At 37.4% G+C, this 23,046-nt stretch overlaps 1 protein-coding gene across 2 annotated transcripts in view; it reads left to right on the top strand.

Moving 5' to 3' along the window:
* Window positions 1-23,046, top strand: part of LOC128697761 (uncharacterized) — a 201,383-nt gene that overhangs the window by 107,204 nt on the left and 71,133 nt on the right. For both annotated transcript variants that reach the window (XM_070099669.1, XM_070099668.1), the window contains exons 29-30: window positions 1,627-11,993; window positions 18,144-18,293. In XM_070099669.1, the coding sequence (XP_069955770.1) occupies window positions 1,627-11,993; window positions 18,144-18,293 (10,517 nt within the window). The remainder of the gene's footprint in view (window positions 1-1,626; window positions 11,994-18,143; window positions 18,294-23,046) is intronic.

Here is a 23,046-nt window from a genome sequence, read left to right as displayed (position 1 = left end):
TTTATTACTTGGCACTGACGAATGTTTATTACACTTTTATTGTTATGCATGTACGTACTTTTTTTATTCAGTATTCTGCACTAAATTCAAAAGATAATGAACAAAATTTACCTCCGTTTCATCACGGTGTCCTTCAGTGTTACATCTTCCTGCAGTGGCCCGTATTTAGCAGTCACCCCTCACTTATTACCTTCACCAAGGCACTGCCTTCTTGTCTTCCATATAACATCACAAATTTTTCATCCCATTAATTTTAAACATTTGTAATTCAACATTTTCTTGATTTTCTAACAGTTTTGTATGAAGCTTAATTTCTTTATCAAATCCAGCTGGAGAAACATTGAAGTATAATGCTTATAAAAATGAATTCTAGCAGTAGACATAAAATGCTACTTAAAATAGTTATTGAGAACCTTAGCAAAATTTTTGAACATCTCCCAAACTAGCTTAGAATAAAGAATCACACACAAAGTGGGAGTTGTCACAGCTGCTCTTTGCTGATGACACTGTGCTCTTGGGAGATTCTGAAGAGAAGTTGCAGAGATTGGTGGATGAATTTGGTAGGGTGTGCAAAAGAAGAAAATTAAAGGTGAATACAGGAAAGAGTAAGGTTATGAGGATAACAAAAAGATTAGGTGATGAAAGATTGAATATCAGATTGGAGGGAGAGAGTATGGAGGAGGTGAACGTATTCAGATATTTGGGAGTGGACGTGTCAGCGGATGGGTCTATGAAAGATGAGGTGAATCATAGAATTGATGAGGGAAAAAGAGTGAGTGGTGCACTTAGGAGTCTGTGGAGACAAAGAACTTTGTCCTTGGAGGCAAAGAGGGGAATGTATGAGAGTATAGTTCTACCAACGCTCTTATATGGGTGTGAAGCGTGGGTGATGAATGTTGCAGCGAGGAGAAGGCTGGAGGCAGTGGAGATGTCATGTCTGAGGGCAATGTGTGGTGTGAATATAATGCAGAGAATTCGTAGTTTGGAAGTTAGGAGGAGGTGCGGGATTACCAAAACTGTTGTCCAGAGGGCTGAGGAAGGGTTGTTGAGGTGGTTCGGACATGTAGAGAGAATGGAGCGAAACAGAATGACTTCAAGAGTGTATCAGTCTGTAGTGGAAGGAAGGCGGGGTAGGGGTCGGCCTAGGAAGGGTTGGAGGGAGGGGGTAAAGGAGGTTTTGTGTGCGAGGGGCTTGGACTTCCAGCAGGCATGCGTGAGCGTGTTTGATAGGAGTGAATGGAGACAAATGGTTTTTAATACTTGACGTGCTGTTGGAGTGTGAGCAAAGTAACATTTATGAAGGGATTCAGGGAAACCGGCAGGCCGGACTTGAGTCCTGGAGATGGGAAGTACAGTGCCTGCACTCTGAAGGAGGGGGGTTAATGTTGCAGTTTAAAAACTGTAATGTAAAGCACCCTTCTGGCAAGACAGTGATGGAGTGAATGATGGTGAAAGTTTTTCTTTTTCGGGCCACCCTGCCTTGGTGGGAATCGGCCGGTGTGATAATAAAAAAATAATAATAATAATAATAATGTTATTATTATGAGGAGCAAAGAGCAAGCCCCCAGGGGGCATACATACATTAATAAATACATACTGCTCTATAATATATTACTTTTCTGACAGGTTCGTGGTGAAGTCCAACTTAATGGTCCAGCTAACATGGAGGTAAAATTGCTATATGAAGATGGCGGTACTTGTGACTCTCACTTCCACTTGTATCACACATATGACGGAGAGCAGTACCTGACAGGGGCAAGCTTACGTCTGACACAAACTCATAGCCCATGGGCAGTTCATGCTGTCAGCAGTTTCAGTCACTCTGGCAATCAGGATTCTGTATATATCAAGTTAGATTTCCAGTGTCCCATGCTGATGACACCTGTGCAGCTGCATGGAGTGTTGAATAGTTCAGAAACTCATTGGAACTTTCAAATTCAGGCACAGATGCAAGAAAATTTATCATTTATATTTACTACAAAGAATGCAGAGGAGTTAACTACGCATAAGCGCCTCGTGAGTCTCGAATTAGAGACTCCTTGGACTCAACCTGTGAACATGAATGTGACAAATACTTACAATGGAAACAGCTTCAATTTGACCTTAGAATTTTGGTCATTCTTGCATCCAGTAAACTCACTAACAGCTGAATTTAGGTCTTCCTATGCAGATCTCAATGACATTAAGGCCCAGTTCTATTTTTCACATGAGCAGCTTGACGTTACAGTGGATCTCATTCACAATATGACTAGCAACAGTTTGGATGAATACTTTCAGGGTTCTGCCAACAGTCTAAAATTTACTTTCGATATTGACACCAAATGGGACGAACATCTAATTCCAGCAATAGCAAATGGGCAGCTTTCTGTTGTTAATTTATTTGATCACAAATTCGACTTATCTCTATCTCACGCTAAAGAAACAGATGTTTTCCGTACCGAGCTCCTTGGATCTTGGGATGATCAGAATTTTGAAGTGAATCACAAATTAGATTTGAGCAACCCTGGGAAATCGATAAGCATATTAGAGGCAACACTTCCAAATCATGATATTATCAAGACTGAACTTTATTTTATTGTTGATCATTTCAGTACTCTTACCTGTAAGTTTAACTTCATATCTCCTTGGACTAAAAATATCAAGACTGACTTTGTAATACAATATATGGATTCAGGGATAAATATTGATACTGAAACGTTGTATGATGGCGATTTTGTCATAAAGGTGAAATTACAGAAGAATGGCCCCACTCACTGGAACCAATCAGACTTTGCATTAGAGGTCAACTCCTCTTTCTTTGAGCAGTTTCAGATAAAATGGAAGCACAATTTGGAAGATGAAAATCAATTTCTGCTAGAGATTACTTATGGAGCCAAGTTCCCTTCACCAGATAATGAATTCTACTTCAGAGGATCAAGTAATTTAATGTATAACAAAGAAATGTTGAAACAAGATTTTGAACAATTGGACTTGAGTGTTACACTCCATTGCCCAAGCTCTCAAATTGATGTAAGTACTAAAGTGAGTTTTGATTCACACTTCAGTGGAGACTTTGAAACCAAATGGAATGATTATATATTCTCTCTAACATCATCTATATTTGATGGGTTGATTTTCAAGATTATATCTTCTTCAAATGTAAATTATGAAGTAGAAATGAAATATGAAGTGGGAAGCAGCAGTTTCCCAGATCTACATTTTAAACTGATGAAGGATGGGGTAAACGTATTTGTCTTGGCAAATCAGTTTGCATCACTCTATCCTAAATTTGATGTCTTGTTCTCTCTTAGTGTCTTACTAACAACAGATGGCACTGTCCGAAATGCACAGTTGAGGATGAAAGCTGACTTATCAAATATAAAAGATTATGCGTTCAGTGGCATTTTCAAACTGGATTCTGATTTTAAAGGGTTTGAAAAGTATTGGGCTGAATTAGATTCAGGCGTGATTTCCAACTCCTCAAATGTTGGTGCCCACATACGTGGACTATTACATTTAAACAAATGGCATTACAAAGCAATACTAAATGGCTCAGTTGATTTAGCTCAAGATTTTAATTTAGAATATCAAAACATATATGAATTGACTCATGAAGATAAACTCATAGATCAAAAAGATATTAGTTTATCCATCACCATAACAGATGACATTATCTACCAGGGAAGACTCTCTCTTCATATGGGGCTTAATAACCCTATGTGGTCTTCATTCATATATTATAATAAAAAAGAAAATATTCTTAAGGGTTACACTATCCCAGGTAACTCAAAGAAGTACGAATTTCAACTCGTGGTCACCAGTAATACATTTACTTTAGATATCCAAATTTTAAGTGAAAATGGATCTAAATTTGAAGTTCTGAACGGCAATGTCAACTGGAATATAAGGAAACGAAAGAAGCAAGTTAGTGTTAATATGAATTCAGATTTTGATGCCATCAGAAAAATAATAGGGCAGATAATATTACAGCAAAAAAAAGGTCTAGCAGCAAATGCGAAGCTTCGAGTTAATGAGGAGAATTTTACTGGAAGTTTAAGATACATTTCTCAAGAATCAAAAAATGCTGGCAAAATAATAGTTAAAGTTGATAATAACATTTATTTTCCCATAAAAAGTGATACTAGCATAAACTTTTCCTTCGAGCCAGATAAGTATGAATCTGATGTAGTGGTTGATCTAAATGATGAGAAAGAATGGTTAAAGGCTGACTTGAAAGCAACTTTGCCTGAGACACATCTTCAGCTTTACATTCCTTATACAGAGCTTGAAAAAATGGATATATCTTTGAATATTAACACACAAGATGTTTGGGGAGTGCAATTAGCGGTGCAAGCACCAAAATTTTGTTTGGATTTTGATGGTTCACTTGATAAGTCACTACATAATTCCTCAATACACTTGATCATCACAAAAGACTGCACAGGACAAACAATATTTGAGTTAAGTTTCAGCCATGATCTTGGAAGGAGTGCCAATTATCTATTAGCGGATTCCTTTGATGTAATAAGTTATTGCTATGTCCACGATTATGGCTTGATCTATAGGTATGATATATCCTGGAATAATTCCGACAGCATGAGTGTTGCCAAAATAGAAGGACAATTTTATCCACAACACTCATTTGGTTTGCTCTTATCACAGTCCTACGGGGATGAGTTTTTTCTCATACGAGCATATGACCTGCATTCTAATATAACCCACTTTTTGTACAGACATTCTGTGACGAAGAAGAATGCTGAAATAGACATTAAAATAAATAAACATAAATTAATTTCATTTCAAGCTGAATATGATTTTTATCTTGAGAATATTACGATAGATTTCACTTACTATCACTCGCTGTTTGGGTTATCACCATTAAATATCACAGGAGAGGTACGCTGGAGCCATAACAATGAAGCTGGTAATTCGTCGAAAATAGAAGTAGGTACCTTAAAGTTATTAACAACAGTGGGTGATGCTGAGGGAAAAATTATACTCCAGAAATCAGCACATTCATACTCTGTAACAGCTGATCTGATCTCAAATCTCCACTCATTCCGTGAGTACCATTTTAAATTTGATCATGAATATTTAGGTGATAACCATACTTTCAAGGTTATAAGTTTACAAGATGACACTGAATTCCAGATTCATGGTTCCTCTTACAGCGAAAATAATATGACTAAGATCAACGTTAATTTTCTAACACCATTCAAGGATTTTGATCATTTTGAAATTTCATATGGTTACTCCAAGTCAGAGACTCTAGAAAGTCCCTATGAAGCTCACATTCGTATGATATTATTTGGAAGTTTGTACGGGATTGATATTAACCACATTCACCAAGTGTCCTGGAGAAATCAAAAGACAGAAATGATGTTGTTATCCCCTGAAGACATATTTAGTAATGTCTCTGTCTCATTAATGTACAACGTAGATGACCAGAGTGCAGCATTACAGCTGGGCACCTCTCAAGGAAGCCTAGGAATAGATGGCGCATGGCAGCATCAAGACACAAACGTTATCTTCAGTCTGAATATTGATCTAACACTTTTGTATTTGGGTAAATATTTCTTTGATGCAGACATTCCTCTAGCACTCTCCCAAGATGGCGAATTCCGAATTGAGCATCGTCAAGCAGATTTTAATTTTATTGGCCATGTCTTGACAGGTGGCAATTTCAGGCATGCCAGTGTCAGTCTTATTTTACCAAATTCAAACCCATCTTTGGAAAATACCACTTATATGCTCAGTTATAAATTTGACTCATCTCTAAATATAGATGGGCAATTTGAATCCTGGAAAGCAAATGTTATTTTGGAATTTTTAAGAAGTACATTTCCAGTTTTGACTGGAAGCTTCATTCTTAAAACAAATATTCCTGGCTATGAAGCAGTAGATGGATCTTGGGACATCAGACTCAGAAGTGAGATTTCTGTTATACAGATTAATGTAAATGTAGAGCAACAGGGAACTATAACATTTAGTTCTACAGTTGATATCCAGCCCAATGGTGCTAGAAAAGCATGGGAAAAAATGGCAATTAATATGCTGTTTAAGTCCCCTTACACCTTGACTCATCATCTACAAGCAGAATATGACTTAAGTGCCTTCATTGTTGAAGCTTCTTACCAATATGGTCTTGATAACTTCCAGATTAAGTTAAATTCAAAATTAAAGCGTAAAGTAGGTACAGTATCATTAACTGGCAACATTCCGGTACAAGGACTGTCAGTATTCAGCACTAACTTCAACTATAAATTGAAGGATTCCTATGATATTAGTTTGGATGCAGCTGTTGAAGAAACATCCCTACAAACACACTTTGAATTATGGCCCAATGGAACAGTGGGATCAACAATGTTATCATTAACATCCCCATATATTTTGCCTGTAACAGCCGCTCTGAACTGGTCTTTCGTTGAGAGCCCCTTGCACCTTGAGTCAAGCCTGACTTATGGAAAACATGCTGGGGAACTAAAGGTAATCCTGAAGGACATTATTAATTCTAAGCATATTGAGGTCCTTATAGCAACACCATTTGTCATATTTTCTAAATTAGATTTCAGAGCACAGTATACTTTAACAGAGTCTAACCAACTGCATATATCTGCTGACTTTGGTGTGAATCATCATAGGTTCAAGATAGAGTCTACCTTAATCAACACTGTACTAGAAGTCTCTGGATTTATGGATGCACTTGAAAAAAAAGGCTCTCTCAAAATGACAGTCGGAAAAAGCATCGATGTGTATGAAGGTAAACTTTTTGGTGAGATTACTGGTTACGAGCCACTCCACGTTAGCATTAGTGCTCATGCTGAGCATTTCCAGTTAAGTGTAAAGTATGGCATAACAACAGTATTACGTGTCAACATTAATTTTGCACATGTAATTCTTGAATTTTCTTGGACAAAACATACCTTTAGTCTGACTTTAAATTATCTGCCACTTAATAATGATATTCAATTTAAGCTTATCTTAAATATCCCACAGATCAATCCACTGATGGTACACATTACCTATTCTGAATATGATGGGTATAAAGTTGATGGTAACATAACTATAGGGAAAACAGTCTACAACATGAATTCTTCACTTCTCATACAAGGAGAGTTGTCATCTTTAGAGCTATATTTACAATCATTGGACAGTCCACACACCCCAATTATTGTAAAGGCCAAGTATGATATAACGGACTTCTTAAAGTGGAAAATGAACAATTTGACAGAACTGGCCTCAGCTTCTTTTGAATGGGGAGATGCAATTAAGGTCATTGTAACAGGCATGAGCAACGGGAACCGTGCTAAGGTAAACATTGAGATAACAACCCCATTTAAATCCCTGCCACAACTCAACATGGGCTGTGATGGTGAATTAGCCTATGAAAATGCAAATATTGACTTGACAGCTACAGTCTATGTGGAATGGTCTCAGCGTATCACTGTTACTGGATTCTATAAGTACAAGAATGGAGAGATAGACATACACTGGGGGCTAACCACCCCTTTTTCAGAACTTAAACGGCTTGCAGCTTCCTTGAAGTTCACCTTGTCTCACATTGAGTTTTCTCTGGTGAATAATAATGATAAGTGGAGAATATTGTGTGACTATCAACTTTCTCCTTTTTCCTTGACTCTCACTGCCCAGACACCTATTTCTGGCTTTGAAACTATATCCTTTGTCATCTCTTCAAGCTCGGAAAATGGTTTGTTTGATATTCAAGCAGAGTTATCTTGGCAAAATAACAATACTGTAAGAATACATGTCCAAGCAGAGTTTTGGAAAATGGCAATAGAGTTCAATTCTCCATGGGAGCCTTTCCAGAAAGTTATATTTGTGGCTGAATTGAGAACAGAGAGTGAAGAATTGATGTATACCTCAGCTCTAGAGTGGAATATGAGAAAGGCAAAAATGACAATCATTTACTCTCCAGTACAGTTTCAGCTTATAGGTAGATATGAAGAGAACAATGCAGAGATTGCCCTTGCCAAAGTTGAGTATGTCATTCATGGCCAGGAATTTAAATCTAAAGTGGAAATAATAACTCCCTTTAAAGCTTTAAAATCATTAGAGGCTGAGCTCAATCTGGGGTTAGGAGACCAAGAATTCAAAATTAAGCTTAACATTTATGGAAAGATAAGCTTTATAGAGGGTATTTTCTCTATAACAGGTGGCCGGATTACCGTGGATATCCCAAGTTTAGAAGATTTTACATGGACGCTGGAAGCCTCCAATATGTGGATGAGAATGGACATGGAAGCATCATTGATTTATCCCAGGGCAACTTCTCCATTAACAATTAAACTTGATTATGATATAAATTCAAATAATGGAATAGGAAGATTGCATGCAAAGTTTGAAAACTTATGCCTATGGCTAGAATTCTTAAACTTTACCTTGACTGTTAATCATAGTGAATTTTTAGCATTCGTTGAGACTTCATCAACCTTGTTTATAAAGTTGAGGAACCAAGATCTATCACAGTATAAGGTTAATGTGAGTTCCAGCACTGTGAATGATCAGGTATCCTCATCTTTTGCTTTTATTGCATATGAAGTGACCTTTAAACTTTCCTTGTTGAATATATTCTTGGAAGAAGGTAATATAGAATTTGTATTGTCTAGCTGGAATGAGCAGATATGCAAGTTTTACTATGAAACGGTCTTTCCAAGCGAGCACTCGTCTAATCGACGTTTATCATTTGAATGCCTTGACTGGGCTGTTAATGCCCAGGCTACACTTACAGAAGAATCCATTAGCTTCTTATTCTCCTACCCAGAGCCAACAATAAAACACACACTTCTTTTAACTTGGGATGAAAATTTAAGCTTAGAGAACTTCCGAGTTGAAGCTGAACTTAATTCACCATATATAGAAAAGAGTACATTTTATATGCATTTTATGGTTCAACAACAATTTTCATTTTCACTGGACTCTGGAATATCTTATGGCTCAATTGAAATTGATGTGAAGGGAATATTCCAATACATAAAGAAGCTTCGGCAAGCTAACTGTGACGTACATGTGACATCAGATTGGGTTGGCACACATGCCTTCAGAGCAAACATTCGATGGCTTAATAACATTACTGCTAATGTTAAACTGAATTCTCTTGATCAAAAGCATTCTATAAAGCTTCATGTTGACACCACTGATCGCAGTGTAGAAATCACGTGCAATTCCGCATGGCTTCCATATGAAAACATAGTCATAACAGGAACAGTCAACCATGATTTTGAACCACTGAACATTGTGTTTGAAGGTCAACTTATAGGAAATTCAGGAATAAATAAAATGTTTGTTAAGGCTGTTCTAGCAAGTGATGGGCTTCAGAATGCCACCTTGCTCGCATCCTTAATAAAAAACCAAGAAACCATTTTTAAAATATCTGTGCTAGGCAAATTGGTTGATCAAGATTTGACCTTAACTCTGACAGTAGACAGTATTATTCCAGAGTTAAGAGTTACTTCCTTGATTCAGTGTTACAACATGACTACATCAGGTTGTTCTGGTGTAGCGATGCAAAGCTACTTTTTGGAAGATTTCGAAATATATATAACGATTAATGAAAACTGGAGGGATAACCAAAGAATATATGTTTACACTAATGGTTACGTCAATGAACTTTCATTTAGGCTGGGTACTGAAGAAGGAGATATCAATATTATAGTCCAGTCTGTCTACTCATCTTTCAATCTACATAGTAGATACTCTCTTCTAGATAATTTTGAAATTATATGCCACTTTAAAACATCTTTAGAAACTTTACAGTTGTTTAATTTAAGAGCAAAAGCACCTGACATTAGAGATGGGGAAGTTTTTACATTGCTCTACCGTGGACAGAACAATCCGGGATATAGCTTGAAAATTTTCTCCCCACCAGATTCTGTTATGGGTAGAAGCATTGCCATCTATATAACAACACAGGTTAAAGGATACGAAAAATTTTCATTTGTGAGTCCTACATTTTATAATAATGACGAAATCTTCCGTGTAATGCTGGAATACCCAACTGGAAAGATAGGCATTATTTTGAAATTTGGTAATTTTATCAGTGATATGCAATTCAGCATATACATGCCCTTTGAAGATTATGAAATTATTTCCCTTCGATTAATAGCAGACTTTAATGATGCTGCGCTAGAAATAAGAGTTGGCAAACTTGGAATTACTTTATCTGTTACAAATCTTGGCAGATTTTCACACGATCTATTGAATCTCGAATTTGTAATAAGAATTAATGAAAACAAAATAAAGACAAAAGTATTACTAATTTTGAAAAAAGATGATTCCATATTATCATTGCATACTGACTTTTATCCTCAAGATCTTGTGGGAGTTAGTTTCTTTTTGATAGAGTGCCGGTACAACGAAAATGAAAGGATACACTTAGTAGTTAAAAATGATCAAGAGGAACTTTTCAAAACACATGTTGCATGGGGTTCTGATAAAGTCTTTGCACTCACCACTCCTAAAAGATATCCATGCTTCCTGATCCTAAACTTGGAGTCAACCAAACAACTTAATGATTACCACATTAAAGTTGGCATCACACTTAAAGAAGATGGCACTTGGGAAGCTTACAGTTTTCATGTGCATCAAGAAATACTTGACGGTGGCCGGCATCTCTCACTCTCCGGTGAAGCTGAAGAACATCAGTTTCACGTTGAAGGAACCTTCTCTGTCAACCCCTTTCACTGGAATGAAAGTTTAATATTTGAGTTAAACAGGAGAAAATTTGGTTATAAAGTTTTGTTACAGAGAGATCCAGGTTTTTACAACAGTATATACCTAAGCCATATTAATATATTTCTGCCTACCAGAAGTCTACGCTATGATGCAAATGCCACATATAGCTCGAGGACGTTGGAAATGTTATCATCCTTGACGTGGAACGAGTATGACCCAGAAATGTTACCTTTCATCATAAAGCTCAATTACAATGACAATTCTTTGTTTGGACATAAGAAGCATTATTTAACAACAGTTCTCAGCCACCCTGCTATCAAGGATGTCATTATCCAAGGTAACATTACTCAGCTACGAAATTCACCATTGTATGGGAAAGCAGAACTAAGAGATGGAAATTCTCCTGAGAAGAATATTGTGATGACACTTGCTATACAACCTAATTTAGATAGCAAAGAGCACAATGTATTGGTTAACATTTCACAACCTCTCACGGGACTTGTACTTAGCATGGATGCCCATGTCATAGAATCCATATTTAACAAAGGTGATTACACTTTCAAATACTGGAATCTTACTAAGGAAGCAATGAAAGAGTTAAAGATCTCAACAGCTGTAAATAAATCTGATGCCGGATATGATTTTGCAGCTAATGTTTTAACTTCTCAAGCACAGTGGGGTTACAGCTACAATGGAAACATTCATTTCTCAGATAATTTAGCTGAAGTTAAAATACAAGGAAGCTCCCTAAGGTTGGGAGAATTTTGGAAATTTGGTACGTCAATAAACAAGCATTTGCCAGAGTTGATCATACATTTGGAAGTTGGGCAAAATGATCAGGAAGCTTATGAAGAAGGAAGGCTGAGAATTGGCTTGCATAATCCAGTAGAACTTGGGGCAGTTCTGGACCACAAACGATTTGGAAAGTGGAGCCAAGATAGTGCAGTTGGTCTGAGGATTTTAGAGTCAGACATCCTTCAGTTTATAGTAGAATATGATCCATCTTTGGACTACAGCGAGAGCAGCTCCTGGGCCAGCTTGACCTCACCTGCAGATAAAATTTTGGATTCTTGGCAGCGTGATGCTACCTATACAGTGTCTGTCTTCAAGCAGTGGATTGCAAGAGAGACTCAAGCTGCTCTTGATGTCCTAGTTAACACACAGACTCTACAAGCAGTTTGGGATAGTGAGAAGAACAGCTTGAAACATTACATAAGTGACTATAATGAAGTAGTCACGAGTGTCACAGGAGGAGTCGCAGCAGTATGGATCAAGTCTGTGAAACCTTTAGTTGATACTCCTCTAAGGCTCATTTACAGTGGGTAAGTAGAAAAACTTTATATTTTCTTCTTGTCAGTATTGTCTTAATTTAAATGTAGAATGAAAGCTGAAATTTTTAGTAATACACTATTTTACTAAATATAGACTGTAGATATAAGTGTCATTTGCCAAAAGAAGAAGAACCACTAAATTTAAAAATCTCATATTCTTTCACATTTATACTACGTTAATTACCGCCTTTGTAGAGTAATATTTCTCAGCGAGGAATACAAAATGTTTACTGTTAAACAAAATAGGCCTTGTTTAGACAGCCCAATTTCCATAGGCCATCCATGAGAGATGGTATGACTGACATACCATAATGTCAACTTTACCTAGGGTTGACCACCTAATATTGATTACTGAAGGTTGATTTCTATACCTCTTATTTAAACAGATATATATTTTAATAAATAAGACATGTGTGTAATACCTGGATATCCTTATTCTGAAGACATATCACCAGCTAGTGGTAAAATGTCGGCAGAGGCTAGTTGAAACTGGAGACAGTGGATGACGAAATAATTAGTCCCTCACCCTAGATGAAGGTTCACCACTGTACTCCTAATGGATCTGATGTGTAGGGTGGAAGATGAGGTAATAGTCCCTCACCCTAGATGAAGGTTCACCACTAGAGTCCTGATGGATCTGATGTGTAGGGTCAAACTTTTTTGGCATAAATATTATATAATTATACCAAAGAAGTAGATAACTGTTATTGTCTATAGCAGTTATCTACTTTTAATGCAGAATTAATCTGGAGCAACCCAACAGTCAAATATTGTGACTTATTCTCTCTAGGGGATCCTCGGTTTTAATGGCCATTAACATAAAAAGGACTGAGCTGCTTCATTTTGAGACCTCTAAACCTCTGAGGTCATAAGAACATAAAGAAGGAACACTGCAGCAGGCCTACTGGCCCATGCGAGGCAGGTCCAAGTCTCCTACCAGCTTAAGCCAATGCCCCAGCCTAGTCAGGTCAGGTCACATTCACCTAGGGAAGGAATACGGCATCTGACCCAGTAGCACAAGCTAGTCAGGTCCAGCTTACACCCACCCACACCCACTCATTTATTTATCTAACCTATTTTTAAAACTACACAACATTTTAGGCTCTATAACTGTACTGGGGAGTTTGTTCCACTCATAGACAACTCTATTATCAAACCAATGCTTTCCTGTATCCTTCCTGAATCTGAATTTTTCCAGCTTAAAGCCATTGCTGCGAGTCCTGTCCAGGCTAGATATTTTTAGCACGCTATTTACATCCCCTTTATTTATTCCTGTCTTCCATTTATACACCACACTCATATCCCCCCTAATTCTACACCTTTCTAGAGAGTGCAGATTCAGGGCCCTCAGTCTATCCTCATAGGGAAGATTCTGATACATGGGATCAACTTTGCCATCCTCCTTTGTACGTTTTTCAGTGCATTTATATACATTCTGTAATACGGTGACCAAAACTATGCAGTATAATCTAGATGAGGCCTAACCAAGGATATATAGAGTTGAAGAACCTGAAGACTCCTATTATTTATGCTTCATGATATGAAGCCAAGGATTCTGTTTGCTTTATTGCGAACACTTATGCACTGTTGTCTTGGTTTTAGATTACTGATAACCAGAATTCCCAAATAATTTTTGCAATCAGTAATATTAAGATCTACATTATTTAGTTTATATGTGGCATGGTTATTTTTCCTGTCTAGTGTTTAGAACTTTGCATTTGTTTATATTAAACTGCATCTGCCACTTCTCTGACCACTGCATCGGTCTATTCAAATCTTCCGGGAGTGCCCTAATGTCCTTGTCAGAATGAATTAGATGGTCCATTTTATTAAACTGCATCTGCCACTTCTCTGACCACTGCATCGGTCTATTCAAATCTTCCGGGAGTGCCCTAATGTCCTTGTCAGAATGAATTAGATGGTCCATTTTGGTGTCATTGGCAAACTTGCTTATGTTGCTATTTATTCCCTCATCTATGTCATTTATGTAGATTGTGAACAACAAGGGGCCCAACACTGACCCCTGTGAACACCGCTCGTGACGCTTCCCCACTCTGATTTCTCCTCATTTATGCAAACTCTCTGCTGCCTATTTGTCAACCATTCCTCTATCCAGGAAAAAAATCTCTCCTCCTATTCCGTGTTCCTTAATTTTCCTCAATAGTCTCTGATGTGGGACTCTACCAAAAGCCTTACTGAAGTCCATATACACAATATCATATTCATTACCATGATCTACCTCCTCAAATACCTTAGTGAAAAAAGTTAATAAATTCATAAGGCAAGAATTTGTAAAACCGTGCTGAGATTCGTTGATTAATTTATACTTTTCAAGATGGCTACAAATTGCCTCGGCAATTATTGATTCCATAAATTTTCCCACTATGGAAGTTAGGCTTATTGGTCTGTAGTTTTGAAGCTAAGGACCTGTCACCTGCTTTGAAAATAGGTATCACATTTTCCATCTTCCACTTATCTGGCACCATGCCAGCTTGTAGTGATATGTTATTACCAACCCCCTGCTTTCCATGAATACGATATACACATGTTAACTTCGACACCCACTGTAGTTTAAGTCCAACATAAGTGTTTACCTGAAGTAGCATCTACTGTTAGTCTTTAAGAATATAGGAATGAAAGAACACTGTAGTAAGCCTTTTGACCTACATTAGGCTGGTTGAACTCACACCCAAACTAAACCCACTCATATGCCTGTCCAATAAATATTTGAAGTTGCCCAAAGTTCCCACTTACATGAAGCAACCCGGAAGTTTGTTTCACTCATGTACAACACTTGTCACTAAACCAATACCCTACATCCCCTCTATATCTAAATGTGTCCATCTTGAATCCATTGCTGCAAGTCATGACTGGGTTAGATACTTTCAACATGTTATTAATTTCCTCTTTACTTATTCCTGTTTTTCATTCTTATACTTCAATCATATCCCCCATAATTCATCATCTTCCCAGAGTGCAAATTCAATGCCTTCTGCTTATCTTCATAGGGAAGGTTTCTCATACAGTGCATTAATGTCCATTCTGTAATATGGAGACCAGAACTGATCAGCTCACTCTGAATGAAGCTGTCCCAAGATATATAAAGTTGAAGTACTTATAACCTTAGACTTGTAGTATTATTTATACTTCTTGATATTAAGCCAAGAATCCTGTTAGCTTTATTGTGAACAATCATGCACTGTTGTCTTTGTTTTAAATTCTGCTAGCATTCAGATAAACTAAGATCTACATAATTTAATTTATAAATAAAATAGTTGTTTTCCTGGAATTAGAATCTTTCATATGTCCACAGTGAACTGCATCTGCCACTTACATGTCTGATCCCAACGTTAACTTTTCTAAGTCACCCCAGTGTCATCATCAGAAATTATGACAGCCTATTTTAGTGTAATTGGTATACTTATGTCGCTATTTATTCTATCATCTATGTCATTTATACAGAGTGTAAACAACAGGGGCTCCAATACCGACCCTTGTGGCACACCATTTGTAACGGGTTCTCGTTATGATTTCTTCCCACATATGCAATGCACTCTTTGTAGCCTTTATGTCAGTCATACCTCAATCCCAGGACATAATTTCTCCTTAACCATGAGCCACTTATCTCTTCAACAGTCTTCTTTGTCAAGCTTTATCAAAGGCCCTTACTGAAGTTTTAATGCACAATATATTTATCTTGGTTTACCACCTTGAATACCTTAATGGAAAAGGTCAGTAAATTTGTAAGGCAAGAATACCCGTTTGTAAAATCATACTAAAATTCATTAACTCTTTCAGGGTCGAGAGGCCCTCTCCTAAACTTGTTCTCAGGGTCAAAAATTTTTCGGAAAAAAAAAAAAAAAAAAATTATGAAATGATAGAGAATCTTTTCCCAATCATAATGACACCAAAAGTATGAAATTTAAAGGAAAACTTATGGAATTATGCTCTTATGAAGTTAGCGGTCTCGCCAATGCATAAACATCGGCGATTCTGCCCACTTTGAGCCCTATTTTTGGCCAATTCCTATGTACTAGTCGACAAAAATCATATTTATTTCGTTAGAACTCCATATTTCCTGTCGAATGAGTACAAAAAACCACCCATTTACCAATTTCAACTATCCAATAAAGTGGTTAGAAATTGGCAATTTTGCCAATTTCACACAAATTTCAGAAAATGCCAGTTTCCAAATAGGGTCCAGAATAAACAAGAAAGACATTCCTGGCACTAAAATAACAAGTTCTTTGTTCATTAGTCATGTCTCCAGGCCCCTTTTATATTTCTTTTGCTTTCCACTTTGAATTTTTATTCTTACAGAAAAATAGAAGATTTACTGTTATGCAGACTTCTGCATTAGTGTAGAAATGGTATAAATAATATCAGCGCACTTGTGAAAGATTATTAGACTCACCAGTTGATGTGTATTGGACGCTTGGCATGATTTGTTTACTTTTGAACTTTGGTAAAAATCAAACATTTCTGCTACTTGGAGCTCAATTTCAAGGTACTTTTCCTTGTGAAACCAGTTAAAATCATCTCAGTTTCTGTAATATGTCTTCCATTCTATAAAATGAGACCAGGAAAACTAGAACACAACCAAAAATACCATACAAAAATACAGTGCAAAGTCGCTGTTTTAATCCAAAAACACGGTCAAAGTTTTTTTTCTCATTGCGCACTGTGTGCTGCAGGATTTTTTTATACTGCGCACACTGACCACATAGACTCATTCTTTCATATGTAGACCATACTAATACATCGAAAACCCTGAAAGGGTTAATTAAATTGTATCTTTCAAAGGGTTTTTGAATTACATCAGCAATTATTGATTCTGTCATGTTTCCCACAATAGGCTACACTGATTCATCTATAATTTGAAGCTAAGGGCCTGTCTCCCTCTTTGTAAATTGGTAAATTACCATTTTCTGCATATCCTGTAGGATACCCATTTGTAGTCATCTGTTATTGGTTTCCTAAGTTTAGCAACACAAACTCCATTCATCTTTCCTCTATAAACCTGTAATCTAATCCAAGATCAACTTCAGTTTAAATATTTCAGATCTCTTAAATGTGATTGACCACTTAATGTTTGGATAAATGTCTGACGCTACCGTCAATTTCCGATGCAATAAATCCATAAAGATTCGCTTAGCAACTCCCCTCATGGACTATAGGAACACACAAACCCACCGACTCTGGTCTGTGCAAGCAATATGTCGTGATGCTCTAATTATGTATGTGATTTATGTCTGGATGCAAGTCTATGTTTTTTTTTTATTAATAAACTCATGCAGTTATCCCAAGTAAATGGCCACATTTGCAGCTAATAATTCATCTTAAATATATGTTGAAATTATTAATCAAAATGACTAAGTAAAAAATTAGCTCATTAATCTGAAGGCAGACTGACTCATGTCCATTGTCAGGAAAATATTTGCTTCTTTTTTATTTTACTTTTTAGTCATATTTCTTAATTATTATTACAAGATTTTTTGTCAGTATTTGATAATGGTAAACTTTAAAAAATACAGTAGCTGAAAAACTGCTAAATACTTTCAGTGATAATGTCATATTAATTCCTTGCATCAAGAGCCCTTAATAGGTATCAACTCACCCCCTCCTCTCCCCTCCTTGAAACCCCAATAATAACTATTCTGTATGTTCAATCCTTGTCTAAGTACAGTAGAATCCCTGTATCTGCAAGGGATACATTCCAGGACCTACTGTGGATACCTGAAACCACGGATAGTAGCAAACCCTACATTTAAGTAATTTTTCGTTTACATACTTAGGATAAAATTTAATTGATAAATTATGCACAATAAGTCGAGAATTAGCACTTTTTACTGATGGGAAGCACTTCATTACTTCTCTTATGCTTTGAAGAACTGTCTTCATCACAATTTTACAATTTGGTGTCATTATTTAACAAAACTAAGGGTTATTTTTGGGTCAGGGTAAACCACAGATAACTGAAACTGTGGAAACCAGACCCATGGAAATGGTGATCCTACTGTATAGAAGTAACTTGATACATAGAGGTAGAGGAAAAAGAAAGTACTGCTGTTGAAATAATCATTTGATAATTAACCTATACGTATTATGGTGTGAAGAGATATACATAAATTTATCTTACAGATATGAGAAGTTGGAAGCGTTCTTGCAAGTCATAGCATCTTCCATAAGACAGCAATTTGATAGAATGATTGAGAGTTTTGAAGTGGAATGGGAATCTGCTGTGAATAAACTTACGCCTCTTTATGACCAATTGGTTTCATGGTGGGAAACGTAAGTATATTGTATGTTGAGGTTATAAAATCTGTACTTTTGCAAGTATGATAGCTTACATCTTTGGTTATACCACATGTAATCTGCTTATGCAAGTTATCACAAAAAAGACAGAGTATAAAATAGTATATATTTCTTTTCATAATTCAGCTTTAACCCCTGAACTGTCCAAACGTAGATCTACGTTCTCTCGCCCAGTGCTCCGAATATTTAAAAAAAAAAAAAAAATTAATGAAGAGGACTTTTTTTTACATAAAGTAATGTAAAAAACATTCTAAGAGTCAGTACTTAGAGATATAAGGCCACAAAGTCAGCACTTGTCACTCACATGACAGCAAAATGAAGTGTTGCCACTTGCAGATGTGTTGCCGATATACTTTTTTTTTTTTTTTTTTTTAATTTGTATAATTTTTATGTTCTGATAATGACAATTTGTAGTAGTTCTTGTGATTTTATAGTTAATCTTTGTTCTGACACTAATATTAGGTACTGAAATAGTGCTCAATAGTCATAAACGCCATGACAGGTGAACATTTTCACCTATCTTAGTCACATACTATTGTCTAAAATACAGTGGACTCCCGGTTAACGATATTTTTTCATTCCAGAAGTATGTTCAGGTGCCAGTACTGACCGAATTTGTTCCCATAAGGAATATTGTGAAGTAGATTAGTCCATTTCAGACCCTCAAACATACACGTACAAACGCACTTACATAAATACACTTACATAATTGGTCGCATTGGGAGGTGATCGTTATGCGGGGGTCCACTGTATATACATAGTATTTATAGGTCCCAGCAATGTTTTGGATACATGAGAGTATATAGTAATAATAATAATAAATAATAATAATAATAACAATAAGTTCCACTGCTGACAATGATGAGTGTCATCTTTTCTTATCACCCCACTACTGACAGTGGTGACATTTGATGAGTGTTATCTTATCTTATCTCTCCACTAATGACAGTGGTGACATTTGATGAGCCTTCACTTTATTTGTTTTCACTCCTACACATAAACATGTCTGTCTGTCTGTGTATCTATCTGCCTCAAAGAGTTGCTTATGAACCAGGTGGTATTACACACGCTCACTATCTACAAGCACAGTATAGCACTTTGTCTGGATTTTTTGGGTTACCCTAGGTAATTTACACTATGTATAATTATACTGTATTTACGTATATGTTCCTGTGAGATAGAGACAGAGATAAAGATAGATACAGACAGACAGATGGAGATAGAGACAGCCAGCCATCTAGCCAGCCAGCCTGCCGAAATTACGGTTCCAGAATTGTTTCTTTTTACTTAGGGCATAGGTTATAGGGCATTCTGGCAAGATGACACTTTCCTCTTATTACGACATGACATCAGTGAATCCTTGGTGTTTGCTACGCTGTTTGCTCTAGCTGGTGCTCAGTTGAACTGGTGCTCTCACAAGGTACTAAATGGTCCCAGATTTTTTTAATACAGTGCACACCGAGGGTTAAGACCCATTCTGTGCTGACCAAGCATCTTAGGCCAAGCGTGCCAAATTTGGAGGCAGGAAAATAAAACGTAATCTACGTTTGGAGTGCTAGCAGTAAGAACATTGATCTACGTTTGGACAGTTAAGGGGTTAATAACCCTCATGTAATCAATAGGCTTTAAACCTAATAATCCAACCAACCAAACAGCAGTTGTCGAATCAGTGTATATACACCGAGAGATGTATATTTATCAGTACACATATATATACATCATGCCTGTCACAGCTGCTGAACCATTATGACAGAATTACGGAGACATTGGAAGACGACCAAAATGCAGATGTGATTTACACAGATTTTACAAAGGCTTTTGACAAAAACGATCATGGAGTGATAGCGCACAAAATGAGGGCCATGGGCATTATGGGGAAGGTAGGCAGATAGATTTTGGGTTCCTAACACACACAACACAAAAAAGTAGTAATAAACAGAACCAATCCAGCATCAGTGAGGTAAAAAGCTCAGTGCCTCAAGGTACTGTCCTGGCACCTCTGCTGTTTCTCATCCTCACAGCAGACATAAATAAAAACATCTGTCACACTTTTGTATCATCATTTGCAGATGACGCTAAAATAAGCATGAAAGTCACTACGGTAGAGGACACTGAAAAATTACAGAAAGACATAAGCAGGGTTTTCCAGTGGGCAGTGGAGAACAGCGTGATGTTCAGTGGTGATAAGTTCCAGCTGTTTAGGTATGGAAAGAATAAAGAACTCGAAAGGAACACTAAATACAAACCTCAAGAGGGTCACCAAATAGAATGAAAGGAACACATAAGAAAACCTGGGAATAATTATGTCAACTGACCTTTCTGTTAAAGACCATAACAAGACAAAGATCATGACAGCCAGGAAGATGACAGGGTGGGTATTGAGAACTTACAAAACAAGGGAAATAATGCCGATGGTGACACTCTTCAAATCACTAGTGCTCTCTCATTTAGAATGTTGATCAGTGCTGATGGCCCCATTCAAAGCAGAAGAAATATCAGAGCTGGAATAAATACAGAGATCGTTTATGGCTCACATTGACCCAGTAAAGCGCCTAAATTACTGGGAATGCCTTCAAGTCTTGAAGATGTACTCATTGGAGCAGAGGAGAGAGAGATACATGATAATATATACCTGGAAAGTGCTCTAGTGCCTGGTCCCAAATCTGCACACTGCCATAACAACATACTGGAATGAGAGATATGGGAGGAAGTGCAAAATAAACCCAGTGAGGAGCAGGAGTGCTGTGGGGACAATAAGACAATACTGTATCAACATCTGGGGTCCCAGACTATTCAGCATCTTACAGAAGATATCAGAAACACGGCTGGAACAAGTGTAGAAGCCTTCAAGAGGAAACTGAACAAGTATCTTCACCAGGTGCCAGATAAACTAAGCCGTGATGGATATGTGGGGCAGTGGGCCTCCAGCAGCAACAGCCTGGTTGACCAGGCAAGCACCAGACGAGCCTGGGCCATGACCAGGCTGCAAGAGTAGTGAAACTCTTGAAACTCATCAAAAGTGTATAAATCTGTAGTGGAAGGAAGGCACGATAGGAGTTGTCCTAGGAAAGGTTGGAGGGGGGGTAAAGAGGTTTTGTGTGCAAGGGGCTGAGACTTACAGCACTCGTGTGTGAACATGTTAGATAGGAGCAAGTGGAACAAATGATTTTCATGACTTCACATGCTGTTGGAGTGTGAGCAAATAACATTTATGAAGGGATTCAGGGAAACTGGTTAGCTGAACTTGAATCCTGGAGGTGGGAAGTACATTGCCTGCACTCTGAAGGAGGGGTGGAGATATGTTGCAGTTTTTGAACTGTAGTGTAGGCATGCCTCTGGCAAGACAGTGATGGAGTGAGTGATGATGAAAGTGTTAATTTTTTGGGGGGGTCATCCTGCCTTGGTGGGAAATGGCCAATGTGTTAATAATTATGATAAAAATATATATGCGGAGGTTATAGGTAGTAGGTTGGTAGACAGCAACCGCCCAGGGAGGTACTACCATTCTGCCAAGTGAGTGTAAAACGAAAGCCTGTAATTGTTTTACATGATGGTAGGATTGCTAGTGTCTTTTTTTCTGTCTCATAAACATGCAAGATTTCGGTACGTCTTGCTACTTCTACTTACACTTAGGTCACACTACACATTTTTTTTTTTTTTTTTTTTTTTTTTTCTTCTTCAACAAGTCGGCCGTCTCCCACCGAGGCAGGGTGACCCAAAAAAGAAAGAAAATCCCCAAAAAGAAAATACTTTCATCATCATTCAACACTTTCACCACACTCACACATTATCACTGTTTTTTAAAGTGCAGGCATTGTACTTCCCATTTCCAGGACTCAAGTCTGACTATATGAAAATAACCAGTTTCCCTGAATCCCTTCACTAAATATTACCCTGCTCACACTCCAACAGATCATCAGGTCCCAAGTATCATTCGTCTCCATTCACTCCTATCTAACACACTCATGCACGCTTGCTGGAAGTCCAAGCCCCTAGCCCACAAAACCTCCTTTACCCCCTCTTTCCAACCCTTTCGAGGACGACCCCTACCCCTCCTTCCTTCCCCTATAGATTTATATGCTTTCCATGTCATTCTACTTTGATCCATTCTCTCTAAATGACCAAACCACCTCAACAACCCCTCTTCTGCCCTCTGACTAATGCTTTTATTAACTCCACACCTTCTCCTAATTTCCACACTCCGAATTTTCTGCATAACATTTACACCACACATTGCCCTTAGACAGGACATCTCCACTGCCTCCAACCGTCTCCTCGCTGCTGCATTTACCACCCAAGCTTCACATCCATATAAGAGTGTTGGTACTACTATACTTTCATACATTCCCTTCTTTGCCTCCATAAATAACGTTTTTTGACTCCACATATACCTCAATGCACCACTCACTTTTTTTCCCTCATCAATTCTATGATTAACCTCATCCTTCATAAATCCATCCGCCGACACGTCAACTCCCAAGTATCTGAAAACATTCACTTCTTCCATACTCCTCCTCCCCAATTTGATATCCAATTTTTCTTTATCTAAATCATTTGATACCCTCATCACCTTATTCTTTTCTATGTTCACTTTCATCTTTCTACCTTTACACACATTCTCAAACTCATCCGCTAACCTTTGCAATTTTTCTTTAGAATCTCCCATAAGCACAGTATCATCAGCAAAAAGTAACTGTGTCAATTCCCATTCTGAATTTGATTCCCCATA

This window comes from Cherax quadricarinatus, chromosome 68 (assembly GCF_038502225.1).
Source record: "Cherax quadricarinatus isolate ZL_2023a chromosome 68, ASM3850222v1, whole genome shotgun sequence".
NCBI lineage: Eukaryota > Metazoa > Arthropoda > Malacostraca > Decapoda > Parastacidae > Cherax > Cherax quadricarinatus.
Note: the sequence above shows the minus strand (reverse complement) of the source record. Positions and strands in the feature narration are given on the sequence as shown.